The following is a 14,178-nucleotide window of genomic DNA, read 5'->3' on the forward strand; positions in this document are numbered from 1 at the left end:
ATTTTAATCAGTTAAAAAGGCAGATTTTGGAACCATGGTGTTCGAAGCTAAATGCCAATATTTCTTATTTGAGTTAACTAATATCTCTGAAATTTATTTATTTATTTTTAAAATTTTTATTTATTTATTAGAGAAAGAGCACAGACCAAGGCTATAGCAGGCAGAGGGAGAAGCAGGGCTTCTGCTGAGCAAGGAGCCTGATGTGGAACTTGATCCCAGGACCCTGGGATCATGAGCTGGGCTGAAGGCAGACACTTAAACTGACTGAGCCACCCAGGCATCCCATACCTCTGAACTTGAGTTTTAGTTTTCTTTTTGGGATAATAATGCCATATTCAAAGGATGGTTGTAAAAATAAAATGTCTTATCCAATAAAACTTTCTCTGATGATAGAAATGTTGTATAATGCCCAAGTAATAGCTACTAGCCATGTGTGGTTACTGTGCACTTGAAATTTAACTAGTAAAAACCAATAACTGAATTTTATTTAGTTTTAATTAATTTAAATAGCCACATTTAGCTGGTAGCTAGTATATTGGACAATAGCTATAAATGATAGCTATTATAGGGACTACTTAAAATATAAAAAGTTAGCTTTTTAGAATTTCCTTGACTGCTATATTCTTTCAGTTACTTATTTTTGTGCTTGTCGTATTTTGTTTGGTGTGCAATGAAATATACAACAATGTTTCTATCTTGGAGAAAAAAACAAATGAAAATTTTAATAAACTTACAAGAGACCATATACGCATACAAGATATATAATTACTTTAATCTTAATCACAAAATAATTATACCAAGTGTAGAGGACTTCAGAAATCACGTTTGTGTTGTAATGAGCACTAGGTGTTATACACAGCTAATGAATCGTTGAGCACTACATCAAAAACTAATGATATACTATATGCTGGCTAACTGAACACAATAAAAAAAAAGGAAAGCAAATGCTCCCTTCAGCTCTCAGTATTTTCAGGATGAATGAACCACTTACACTGGTCATTGAAGCATATTCCACGTTTTGGACAGGTAGATAGAAAAGAAAGGAAATTTCAGATGAAATTTGGTGGAAAAAAAAAAAAACCTAGTAGAATAGGAACTGGCAAGATGTGATCAAAGCTCAGTGAGTAGGCTTATTTGCTGAAGTATGGAGGTGGTTTAGAAGGTGAAATTAAGCTAGGAAAGTGGTTTGGAAGATGATATCCACCATATCATATCAACATAGTTGCTTTTGAATTGACAGCTAAAAAGTAAGGGATTTATCTTCAGGCAGTAAAAATTAAGAATTACTGATATATTTAGAGCCAAAGAGAAATATAATCAAAATCTTGTTTTAAGAAAGTAACCCTGGTAGATGTGGAAGAAACAGAGATATGAGTTAGAAAGCTTATACTAGTATGGACAAGAGGTAAAAGTTTTCTGAACTAGAAGGGTAGCCATACAAATGACACTTCAAGCAGGTAAAACTGACAGATATTGCTGTGGATGCATTGGAAGGAAGTCAGTCAAGATATGACTCCAAGACTCAATCATAGCATTGGCTGGAGTGAGAAAGAGACTTAAGTATAAAGGGTATGATAAGAGATAGGGATAGATGTATTATAGTAAGAATACTGAGGTGAATTGTAATGTTTCATGGAGAAACAGAGTCACTTGATGGTTACTTGACTACCATGAAATTTCTAGGGGAAATAGTCACTATCTATATATTTTTATGATGCATTGAAAAATTAGTCTGAACCAACACTTTGAAAACATTAGCTTTTTTTTTTTTTTTAATATCAGGAATGAAGCACTTTTAGTACGTCAACAAACACATGATCTATAGCAAACTCAAATATAATGATAATCAACAATGATGCCATGATTGTAACTAGTAATTCCAGTTACTAGTTTATAACTCCAGATTGTAACTAGTAACTCCAACTCTCTGCCTTGTCTCCAATCTCTGCTAGCTTTATCCCTAATTTTTTTAGAGTGAACAAAAGCAGACACAATAAACAACTAGTCTGAGAACTTGAATCCAGTATCATGTGGTCTGGGTAATAAGGTTTTATTGATTATTACCAATAAGTTGGTAATAGACTAAAAAAATTTTTGGTTCTTTTCTTTTTTACGAGAACTGGAAGTGGAAAGTTATATTGGTATCCGCCATTTTCTTCTCGTAGTCTTCATTAAATCTCTCATTCTGAGCAACAGTAAAGTGATTCTTCCAGTCTCCCACTGTCCCTGAAATTGTCATGTGGGAGAGAGTCAGTTTACATTTCTCAACTCTCCTGTTTCTGTGTGAATTGTTTTACTCTACCCTTCAAGGAGTGCAATATTGGACAAAACATTTCTGATACTAACCTATCAATTTCATTCTGAAGGGAAGGAGAATTTTTTATCTGATTTGTGGGAGAGGGAGAGCCCATTATCTACTGATGGACATTAATGGGGGAAATAAAACTACCACAATTAAAACAGCAAGCCTGTGGGGATTTCTTGTCTTTTTCTCCTGCTCTCTTTGGACATCAAAGTGTGGTAGGTGCTTATGCCTGTAGTTTCCATTTATAGGCCCACTGAGAGGGTCTTGTATGTGGGAGAATTCAAGATAGAGTTTTGAGGAAGAAAACCAAAAATGTAGACTCCCCAAATTCTCCAATTGCAATCCTTTCCACATATTTTTTTCTTCCCCATTAGTGCTTACCATCATCTGTTATCCTGGGTATAATTGTTTATTTTGTTTGTGGCTATAATATAACATTCATGAGGGAAGAAATTTCTGTGGTTTTTTTTTTGCTGCTCTGAGCATTACCTAGAACAGTGTCTGACACATATTAGCCCCTCAGTAAGTATTTTTGAATGAATAAATCTGATAGCATAGAGCCCTTATAAACCCATTATAAAATGGATTCTTTGCCCCAACTGACTTAATTCAGTGTTTTCACCTTATCAGCCAGATCTCTGGAGATAAAGGGAGGATAAGGAATTGGATGTACACACCACACCTCACTCTCCAATTGTTTTCATTTCATTCTTGGTTTTCTACTTCTTTTTTCACAATCATTTACTATAGATCTTATTTTTCTTAGCCACAGAAAACTCCCTCAAATCTGTGAAAGATTGGACAATTCTTTAGGATTATGACCAAAAAAAAAAAAAAATACCTTTTCTCATGAATGGAGAAACAGAGTGGTTCATAATTGTAGTAGGAATTGATGAATAGTTTGCCATTGGATTCTGCTTCATAACATCAAATGAAGTGTGAAGGACAATTTTATCTAGAACTTCATCATCTAGGTTTTTCCCAATAAATTCTGCCAACTTCTGAATTTCATGCTTTGGATTCTATGATGAGAGTCAAAAGAAAAGTGAAGATTTTATATAATAGAATTGGTTTAAAAATATTGAAATGAATTAATAACAGTAATCGGCAACATGTCATGAGTTAAAATTTAAACAAAAATCTTAGGGGTACCTGGGTGACTCAGTCAGTTAAGCAGTTAACTTTTGATTTTGGCTCAGGTCATGGTCTCAGGGTTGTGAGACTGAGTCCCATGTTGAGCTCCATGCTGTGTGGAGTCTGTTTGAGATTTTTTCCTTCACCCTCTGCCCATCCCCCTTGCTCTCATGCAATCTCTCTCATCTCAAATAAATAAATAAAATCTGAAAAAAAAAATCTCTCACAAGTACTCAATTTAACATGAGGACCTACACTGTTCTCTTTTTTATTAACTGGAATTACTAAGCTTTTCTCTAACATGTAAACAAAAACTGAGTGGTATTAGTGAAACATTTACTATAAAATAACATGTCGTGCATGGAGAATGCTTCACTAAGAGTTATGCCCAAGTGTCCTATGCAAGTCAGTTATGGGAGGAGTCTTGGTCTGTTAGATGTCTTACAGGGAGAGTCCATAGACCGATGATAAGAAGAAAGACATTGTGGAAGCATAGGGTCAGACAATTTAAGGAGGCTCTCTCCTGTTTCTGACATGGATAGAAATATCCCAGACCATCTCAGTCATGGCAATAAGTGGTAGGAAAAGAATGATAGCTGACTATTTTGCACCCATGAGGTAGTCAAGAGGCACCAATGGCTAGTAAGTCTACTACCCAACATATCCAGGTGTTTACACATTCCTGAGAGGAGCTCAATTCCAATGTTTCCTCATCAGAGGGACACACCACCCTGGGAAGCTGTGGCTATGGGAAGTCCCTATCTCTGGAAGGAGTGTTAGGGGAGTGCACGTGAAAGGTTTAGGCTGACAACTGTGTCTTCTGCTTTAAAAGCTTGGATGTCAAAAGTAGTACTTAATTTATTTGGCCTCACATAGACTAGGAATCAGCAAGAGTGGTGAGAATATTGTGCTTTGAGTGACTAGGCACATTCTGGGCACATTCCAGAACATGATGACAGAAATACTTAAAAGGGCTCTAGGGACTCTGAGGTTAGAACTACCAGTTCAATAAAATTTCTTCCTGGAATTCATAATACATCAGGATGCACCTTGTTAAAAGACTGTCATTCCTGGTGACATAGCCTTACTTTCACACTGCTATGATACATATGATAGACAAGTATCACCTACATGGAGTTTTCTTATTCTGAGTTTAATAGCACCCTTCCTTCTGTGGCTTCCCCAGTTTGTCATATCTACCCATGAAAGGGAAACTCTCCCCTTATAGCATACAACTCCCTGCCATAATATTTCTTAACTGAATATCTAAATTTAGAATTCTGTGAGTAGATAACTCTCAGCACTAAAATAGGGATATGTCCAACATTTTCTGTTTGAAAAAACCGTAGAGTGGAATCTAAGCAACAACTAAAATCATAGATATGGAGAAGAGATTGACGTTGCCAGAAGTGGGGAGTGGGGGGTGGGCAAAATAGGTGAAGGTGGTCAAAAGGTACAAACTTCCAGTTATGAAATAGGTATATCCTTGGGATGTAATGTACAGCATGGTGACTATGGTCAATAATACTGTATTGTATATTTGACAGATGCTAAGAAAATAGATCTTAAAAATTCTCATCACAAGAAAAAAATTTCGTAACTGTGTGTTGGTGATAGATGTCAGCTGGACTTGTGGTGCTCATGTCATAATAAATACAGTTACTAAATCATGCTGTACCTGTAACTAATACAGTGTTAAATGTCTGTTATATCTCAACTAAAAAAAAAGAAAAATTATTGTTTTACTCTTTTAATATTCTGTAGAAACAACTCGATGAGGCCCAACAGTGACTGAACTTAGGAGTTGTGTGTCTAAACTAATGTGCCCACAAATCCCCTGGGCATCTTATAAAGTGCACATTCTGACTTAAGAGGCCTGATGTAGTCTCTTAGAGCCCCATGCAGCTAATCTGTGAAGCATCTTTTGAGTACCAAGACTTCCAGTGATAAATTGAAGAACAAAGACTATAATTTTTGTAGATCTTTGTATTTAGTTAAGTCACAGATAGTATTTAGCATATTATCATTTATACCATAATGATAGTATATTAGTATATATACTATATATGCTATATAGTATAATGATACTATATCATTATATAGTAGCTCCCATGAACATCATCTTATTTAGCCCTCATTGTAGATCTTGGAAGACTATATGTTACTATCTAGTTTTTGCAATTAGGGAATCTAAGTAAGTCTCTATGATGTTAAGTGTCCTCAGCAAGAATACTTGCCAGTAGGTGGTAAAGCCAGAACTTGAATTCAAGAATTTTGAATCTAAATCATTAGTATTTTCCATTACACTCTAATTTCTTAAATCATTTCTTGAGATTATGATGTTTCTCACGTACTAATGAAAAAACCCAAAATGTACTAGAAAATGTTTTTCTTTCTAAACAGAATTTTAGAATAGACATGAAAGGGGAAAAAAGGTACCACTCATATTTTGCTTATCTGGAAAAGGTGTACCATATGGGATATGCTCTGGGGAGCACCAGGAATTGGAGATGAAACTATGTGATACACAAACTCATGATATGCCATGTGTGCTTTGAGGAATGGATAGCAGCAGCCAATGAAATGCAGTATTATCTATTTCTTGTTTCAATCTGTGAGTCCCCAGTGTGGTGTACACATTATGACCTAAATGTCTTATGGTCCATTAAAGCATTGCCCCTCACCTTCTTCAGGTCCTCATAGAAGAGGTAGAGAATGCGATGTTGGTCTTTGGCTTTCCACCATCCTTTCACATGGTCATGCCAAGAACCCCAGCACACTGCAAAGAGGGATGAAAAATGGTAATGAATCACAGAAGCCCAACAAACAAATATTCCACTGAAAAGAGAGTTCCTAAAGAGAGGGAGAATATACTGATGATTTCTTCACAGTAAAGCAAGCAGAGCCCTGGCTGGTCTAAGGAAATGATTCTTTCCTTTTAGAGTGATGATTTTGAGAAAAGGAAGAAACAAAAGCTGAATTCTCTTACCCTTCCCAGCCAGAAAACTCTCAAAATACTCTTCCCAGGTTCCTGGAGCAGGAAGGGCTTTATTCATTCTTTGGAAATGGTAATAAGATACCATATTGTCCTTTGGATTTCTTGCTACATAGATGATCTAGGAATGGCAAGGGGAGGGAAAAAAGCAAAAGTAGGATTAGACTTATATGTAGTTATTGCCCACACAAATTATGTTCAACTGGCTACATTCCATACAGATGAGATTTTCTGATGTGGTGTTCTTGTGATCATGGTCTTTGCCGGACTTGGGAAGGAATCAGATCAATTTGCATATTGATTATTGTGAAGAGATAGACTCTCTTCTTTAATAAGTGAAGTGGTTTTTAAAAAAAGATTTTTTTATTCATTTGTTTCTGAGAGAAAGAGAGAAAGAGAGGTGAGGGGCAGAGGGAAAGGAAGAGAATCTTAAGCAGACTCCACACTGAGCATGGAGCTCCCAATGTGGAGCTTGATCTAAATGCCCTGAGATCATAACCTGAGCTGAAACCAAGAGTCAGATGCTTAGCTGACTGAGACACCCAGGTGCTCCAACAAGTAAAGTGATTTAAAAGGAAACTGAAGACCACTCTAAGGAGTAAACTGTGAATTCCTTTTTCTTTTTACCTTACAGTTTTTTTCTATGAAGGATGGTGGCAGCAGCTGGATGGGAAGATGTGTTTTCAGGGTCCGTGGTGAGGGCATTTCATTAGCTTGGTCCAAACCTGTAAAATTGATTTTTGATCACTTTCCACCATTTGTATTTGCTTCAAAATCTTGCTGCTTCAATTGTTCCTATTTTAGGAACAATTGAACAATTCAAGTCACCTGTGCAATCATTATAACTGTAAGTTTGATCTGAGAGAATATTTCTAGCCTATGAATGATTTTTTAAAGATCTGGAACAGTTTTTAACCATAACAAACAAGAAACTAGGTAAATAAGAATGTAAAAATTTATACTCTTCCACCATGAAATTATCTCACTTGGGCTCACCCTTATGGAATAAAATTAATTTCTTTTTTTAAAAAAGATTTTATTTATTTATTTGACAGAGAGAGATCACAAGTAGGCAGAGAGGCACACAGAGAGAGAGAGGGAAGCAGGCTCCCCGCTGAGCAGACAGCCTGATGCGGGACCCTGAGATCATGACCTGAGCCGAAGGCAGAGGCTTAATCCACTGAGCTACCCAGGCACCCAAGGAATAAAATTAATTTCTAATGGAGAATAAAAACTTAACTTACTTTTGTATTAGCAGTAACTCCATTAGAAAATGTCTGGAGTACAAAAATGGCCAGACATAGTTAAAAAAAAAATGCAAAGTCACAGAATTCATTAGTAATTGTTTGAATGCCTAGAATTTAATTTTTATCTAGTTTTTCAAGGTGGTTGTATTAATTCTTATGTCTTTTCTATTAAACTTTTCAGCTTGAATGCCCAGAATTTTGAGAGGGCTATGTGGTAGTAAAAATCCTAGGTGCTCATAACCTCACATCTCCCTTCGAGGGTATGTGCTAAGGTGAGTGCTGTTAAGTGTGTAAACCTGGCAATTCACAGACCTTTACTCCTGGGGATAAAAATATATGTTTATAAAAAATTAAAAAAAATAAAATTAAATTAAAAAAAAAAATCTTAGGTGTTTATTTAGGCCTTAGTCAAGTGTGGCTATTCGAAACTTACCAGATCCTACGGATGGGAGTATCCATTCGATGAAAGGAATTCGTATATGAGTAGGTGCTCGTTGACTTTTCTCAATATCGCCTTCATTTTGTATTAAGTCCACTATCTCCTGAGTCCATGTTGTTCCTTATTCCATTTGTAAAGATGAAGATGCATAGACATTTAGTGTATTACATTTCTTAAAATATTATTATACTTGTGAGAACACCTCTCTGAATTTTAAAGCTAGGTTTATACTGAAATTTAGAAAACATCATTTTTTATTTATGTCTTGTGTTATCACAATGTGAATTTTTATACAAAGGCTGCAATTTGGAGTGGATATTATATTGGTAAATAGTTCACTTTCTTGCCTGTCATAGCCATTAATTTGGATTGTTACCCAATTGATGTAGCTGCATTGTTCTAAGAAAGACAGAATGAAAGGTCTTTCTCACTTGATTATAATCTCCTGGAAAGTAATCCCTATGTGGTTTTCAGACTGTTTCAGACTGTTTCCCAAGTACCACATAGGAGGTATTTAATATGTGTTGATTGCATGAACAAATGAATGATTAGTACCTGGGCTTGATATTAATCATTAGTACTTAGATTCCATTTTCAACTTTTTCTCAATTTTTCCATTATCTCAGGGACTAGAAGGTTAAAAAGTGTATTCCCTAGACTTCTTTACTGCGAAGATTTTGAATACTATTTAGATACTGCTAATGAAATGCATTGGAAAGTGGAAGAGTGGTGAGGTCATTCTTCTCTAGGTAGTGACACTAATGGTAGCTCCAACAGGTAGACGTTTTGCATAGGCCGTACCATATTTTGCTGCCTAGTTCTTGAACCGGAGAAGCTACTGGAAGATGGGCCTCTTTCTCCAGCCTCAGTTTCTGTGTGCTGCCTGATTCTAGACTAATATAGTTCCTACCAACTGAATCTTCATACTTTGATGAAGAACTGTTGTACTAGTTATTTTGACAAATCTATGTTGGGAAGAGAGTTGACAATTTTAGTATGGTTCTCTGAATCCTGGATCTGGGCTTACCTTCCTGCAGTCTATGACACCAGCCCTCATTACAGTTTCCTTTTCTCATACAGTAAGTTCAATGCTTTTAGGTCTACAGGGAGGGCGTAAGTCAGGGAACAATGAAAAAATTACTTTTTATATCCTAGACGAGTTAGGTCTCTAAGAATTTCTGGCACCAACTCTTTCATAGCAGGGTAAAGGACTAATATTTCTTTAGCTATCTAATCAAAGAGAGAGCTGTTTACACTGATTTGATGTATTCACTGAATTTACAGCTATTTAGAGTTAGCTGACTTTGGGGCAGGCTGACATGTTGCTAGAAGTTTGGAGATGAGTGGAATGACTTCTCAATTCATCCTCTAGAAGTCAGTGATTTTAGAATATATTTTTCTCTTGGCTCATTCCCAGAGTATTTAATTATTCTTTTAAAAATTTAGGTATAAACCAACAGTGTAGGATATGTTTATAAAAAATAAAAAATAAAAAAAAAAAAAATTTAGGTATAAACCACATTTTTCATCTATGCTTATTTCTTCTTCCCATTAATAAATATAACCTTTATTAATGGGTAAGGTTTCAGTGATGACTAAAGGTTACATTAGCTGGCAAGAAGTTTTTTTTTTTTTTTTTTTTTTTGAGTGTGTTGTTTGGATCATTCAAGTCCTATTAATTCTAACCCATGAAAACTTTAAACAAACCAAGTCTTACTGCTCACATTTGGCAGGTGGAGAAAAGATTAATTTTTAAATATTATACTTAAATGATGTAACCATGTACTGAAGTGATGACAAAGTAGAATTGTGGACAAAATTAAAACTGTGAGATGTGATTCTCACCAGTGACGACTTTTACATTCACATTAGGAAAGTTTAATCCTGAACAGGCTCCTGATGAGTAAGATTAGAAAATTAAGAACAATATGAAAGTGATGGATAAATGAGAGTCTAAAGCTGCCTTCTGCTGGCAGAGTCTTTTATCAGGATCATTAAAGACTCAAAAGAGGTTTGAACATACAATCTAAGAAAATGTTTAGGTTTAGATTTTTTGGTGTGTGTGCACAAGTATATGTTTCAATATGAACATCTGTGTGTGTGTGTATGCGGAGTTATTGACAGGGAGCTTGGTTTTGCAAAGACCAAATGTATATGCAATCTGGCTGTGAATTGAATAGTATGTTTTTAGAATACATGCAGATATGTACAAATATCTGCAGAGAACTATTTCTCCCTGGTCATCCTAAAATTTTTCTGATACAGTGGCTGGACTTAAGAAGTCTAACTTCTGTAGCAACTTTTGTTAAACTGATTACTGAAACAAGGAAATAGGTTTAAAACATACCACAAAGGAAGATAGAAATCAAAAGAGTAATTCTTAGACCTTGAATTGGGAGATTTTGAGGGCTTCTGGAGGCTGCTGAGGTGAAATCAGCATTGTAGGAGCAAAGCGCCCCTAATTCTTCACCTTTTGGGGAAATCCCCTTTGCAGCTTACACACAGACAAAGCAGCAGGTTTTTTTTGCTTTTGCCTGCATTGGGAGCAAACAAATCAACAATCTAGTCCGCTACTTCTTGGCTGTTTAAGTCACTCCTGGGAAGGTAAAAAAATATGTACATTGTAAGAAGAGTTAAATTCTTAAAATTTTATTCATTATTTTAGTATTTTTTTCTGTAGTTTCAGTTTCCACAAGTGTTTTGACTTAGCCATATCACTCTGTCCGGTAAACAATTTTCCAACCCAGATCAGTTTCTTTATTTCACTACTAATATTTTCCCCACTCACCTTCCTAATTCTCTTCTTCACCACCCCCGTCCTTCCACCTACCTGCTTTAGGATAGGTGGCAATAAGCAGATCATCGGACTTGGCTTGGAAGTTCCAGATCTGGTCCCACGAGTCACAGGTAGGTGTGGGTTGCAGAATCCCCTTGACATAGTCGACAGTTAAGCGTTCTGTTCCATCAAATGTATCATTCTTTGTTTTGTTTAAGGCCATTAGTGTCAGAAATGAGAGTCCTGCTCCAGAAAAAATGTTACTGCTCAATCAGCACAAAGCTGAAGTCTATTTATTGAACAGACAATGCAAAGCAGACTGCAAGTTCTTCCTGTACAGCCTGGGGATGGCTAGCCCTCAAAGGGGAAAGCAGCTACAGGTTTGCGGGCCCAAGTTCCAGGAAGCTCGGAACTACTGTTTAGGCCTTTGTACTGAGGCGTTTTCTTAATAAGCTCCACTGCTCCTCCCAGCCAGGCTATGACGTAATACCAGAGGCCCTCCCAAATCCTGGCTGCGGGGTCATGTTCATGTTCAGTCCTGCTCTTCTGTGTCAGTTTAACAGGAGTTAGTGCTGTGTTGTTTATGTTTTTCATCTTTGTGTTCGTAAAATAATTCACAGATATTCATTGTTTCTTCTGTTAATTTTAAGCTAATTAAAAAGTTACAGAGAATTTGCTCATGGAATCAGACTGCAATATAGAATAACTTCCCTGAAATGCTGAAGGGAAATTTGTCGGCTTTTGGCAAGAAGGTCTTTGATTTGAATCGGACAAATATCTGGAAGGATCAGTGTTGTTATTTTTAAGAGTAAAATAAAATATTCTCTATTACAGAAGGTTGTCTTCCTTTTGTAGGCTGTACAGTGTCTGTATCAAAACAGGCATGTCTCATTTAAAGCAAAAGAGTTGAAGACAACTCTTTGCTTTTTCCTTGGAACTGTTTCTGGTTACCTCTTGAATTTTCTTCTCCTATTTCAACCATTACTTCTTCTCTGCTGGCCATCTCTCGAACAAGGCTAGATTCCTTTAAAAAAATTTTTTTTAAAAGATTTATTTTATATAGAGAAAAATAGAGTGAGCACGTGCACATGAGTGGGGAAGGGGCAGAGGGAGAGAATCTCAGGCAGACTCCCTGCAACATGCAGAGATCTCAGGACCTTGAGACCATGACCTGAACTGAAATCGAAAGTTGGATGCTTAACCCACTGACCGACCCAGGCCCCTCTCCTTTTAGTTTTAACTACTAAATATTATAGGTCACCCACCTAGCTTTCCTGTGTCTGACTGTGATGTAATAAAGAATGTATCAGGTCTTTGTTTCTGGTTCCTTGCACAGAGTTTCAAAAACTCCTGGAAGTTCCTGAGAGATTGGAGTATTTTTCGTTATTCATAATGAGTCCCTTTAGACTATTCCTGAGTTTATGCTAATGAGGTTACTCCTGGTGGGCCCCTTAGATAGTTTCAGAGGACGGGCTGACCACACCAGAAAGATCAAGGAGGTATTCGAGGGCTGGAACTTTCAGTCCCATATCCAACCTCCAGCAAAAATAAAGGGGCTAGAGACTGAGTCCAATCATGTGGCCAATGACAGAAGACCCCGGCAAAACTGTTCACTGAAGCTCAGTGGAGCTTCCTGGTTGGTCAACACATTGATGTGCTTGGAAGGTGGTATATCCAGATTCCATGGGGAGAAGGCAAAGCAGCTCAGTGTTCTGTCTGTTAAGAACTTGCCCTGGGCACCTCTTATTTGGCCGTTCCTGATCTGTATTTTTTAGGATAAAACTCTAACTGTAGGTATAGTGCTTTCAGTGAGTTCTGTAAATCACTCATTCTAGTGAATTGTTGAACCTAAGAGGTCATGGGAAACTCCAAATTTATAGCTGATTTGTCAGAAGTGCAGATGGCCCCCAAGACTTGTGGCTGGCATCTAAAGTGGAGGCAGTTTTGTGAATAACTTTGTCCTTAATTTGGGGTCTGCACTAACTCTAAGTAGTTAGTGTCAAAACAATTGAATTGTAGAACACTCAATGGGTGTCAGAGAATTATTGTTGGATTATCTTTCTTGCCCTAGGCTTTTTCAGAATCCATTTTGTTTTGGGCAATCAGGAGTTTCACTTTTGCTTAAAACTCTTCCCAGCCAACCTTTTGTCTATACTGTCATTTGCAAATATCTTCTCCCATTCTGTGGGTTGCCTCTTTGTTTTGTTGACTGTTTCCTTTGCTGTGCAGAAGCTTTTGATCTTGAAGAAGTCCCAAAAGTTCATTGGGAGGAGAAGGGAGTTGAGGGAAATTAGAAGGGGAGGTGAACCATGAGAGACTATGGACTCTAAAAAACAATCTGAGAGTTTTGAAGGGGCGGGGGTGGGGGTGGTGGGAGGTTGGGGGAGCCAGGTGGTGGGTATTAAGGAGGGCATGTATTGCATGGAGCACTGGGTGTGGTGCAAAAACAATGAATTCTGTTATGCTGAAAAGAAACAAAATGTACCTCAGGTTCTGAACTTCAAAAAAAAAAAAAAAAAGAAAGAAAAGAAAAAATTCTTCCTAGCCAAACCTTCCTAGCATCCCAGGAGGGCCTTCATCTCCTATGGGACTGCAGCCAGGAAGGCCTTTGTTCTCATCCTGGCAGGCCCTCAGCTCCTTCCTGTGTTGAAGCTGCCTTTCTTCTGTTGATACTGTCTTGGCTATTGCCTGTATGGTTCTTGTTTGGTTTTTTAGCTTCCTCCAAGTCTCGTTTTTTAATGTTTTCCTTCAATGTATCCTTTCTGAAGAGGCTTTCTCTGAATTTCAGTATCATCTGAACTAGGTGCCTTCTATTTCCTTACTTGTGGCACCTTCCTTTTCTTTAGAATGGCCATCAGAATTTAGTATTGCTTGTTTACTTGTTAACATTTTCTGCCTCCTGTCCTATACTCTTCGATGTGTAAAACAGGGCCTGGGCTCTGTCTTGTCGTCTCACTCCAAGCCAGCTCTATGCCTGGTGCCTAGTATGCCACTATTTCTTGAGATAAAGAATGAGTGCACCTAAGTAGAAAATGGGAGAAATGAGTTCTGTGAGCCATCATTATTTTGGGGATTAGGTATGCCTGGTAGCTATCACTTGGTAATCTGCAGACAGAAGTCAGGAGTCAGACTGCTTGTATTTGAATCCTGCGTCAGCTCCTGGTAGATATGGGCCTACAGACTTGTCACACATTGGGCACCAAAGATGAAGTTGTACTCTTTCTCCTCCAATTCTTCCTTAAAGTACTACTACAGTGTATGACTACTACTTCTACTTCCTCT

The 14,178-nt window shown here is 37.2% G+C and overlaps 1 protein-coding gene across 1 annotated transcript; it reads right to left on the bottom strand.

The window, feature by feature from the left end:
- Positions 1–745: 745 nt before the first annotated feature.
- On the bottom strand, positions 746–11,339 carry LOC131808307 (sulfotransferase 1C4-like). Its single transcript, XM_059134299.1, has 7 exons — positions 10,951–11,339; positions 8,115–8,240; positions 7,062–7,159; positions 6,429–6,555; positions 6,124–6,218; positions 3,147–3,327; positions 746–2,226 (listed from the first exon to the last, which is right to left on the bottom strand). The coding sequence occupies exons 1-7, from the start codon at positions 11,117–11,119 to the stop codon at positions 2,111–2,113; spliced, it is 912 nt and encodes a 303-aa protein (XP_058990282.1). The 5' UTR covers positions 11,120–11,339; the 3' UTR covers positions 746–2,110.
- Between the last annotated feature and the right edge of the window lie 2,839 nt (positions 11,340–14,178).

Source organism: Mustela lutreola, chromosome 9 (assembly GCF_030435805.1).
Source record: "Mustela lutreola isolate mMusLut2 chromosome 9, mMusLut2.pri, whole genome shotgun sequence".
Lineage (NCBI taxonomy): Eukaryota > Metazoa > Chordata > Mammalia > Carnivora > Mustelidae > Mustela > Mustela lutreola.

Coding starts and splice junctions, on each gene's coding strand:
- LOC131808307 (XM_059134299.1), bottom strand. CDS start 11,119: ATGGCCTTAAACAAAACAAAGAATGATACATTTGATGGAACAGAACGC. Junction 6,219..6,428: donor GAGTTTTCTGGCTGGGAAGG/GTAAGAGAATTC, acceptor CCCTCTTTGCAG/TGTGCTGGGGTTCTTGGCAT. Junction 3,328..6,123: donor TCTATGAGGACCTGAAGAAG/GTGAGGGGCAAT, acceptor CTCTCATCATAG/AATCCAAAGCATGAAATTCA.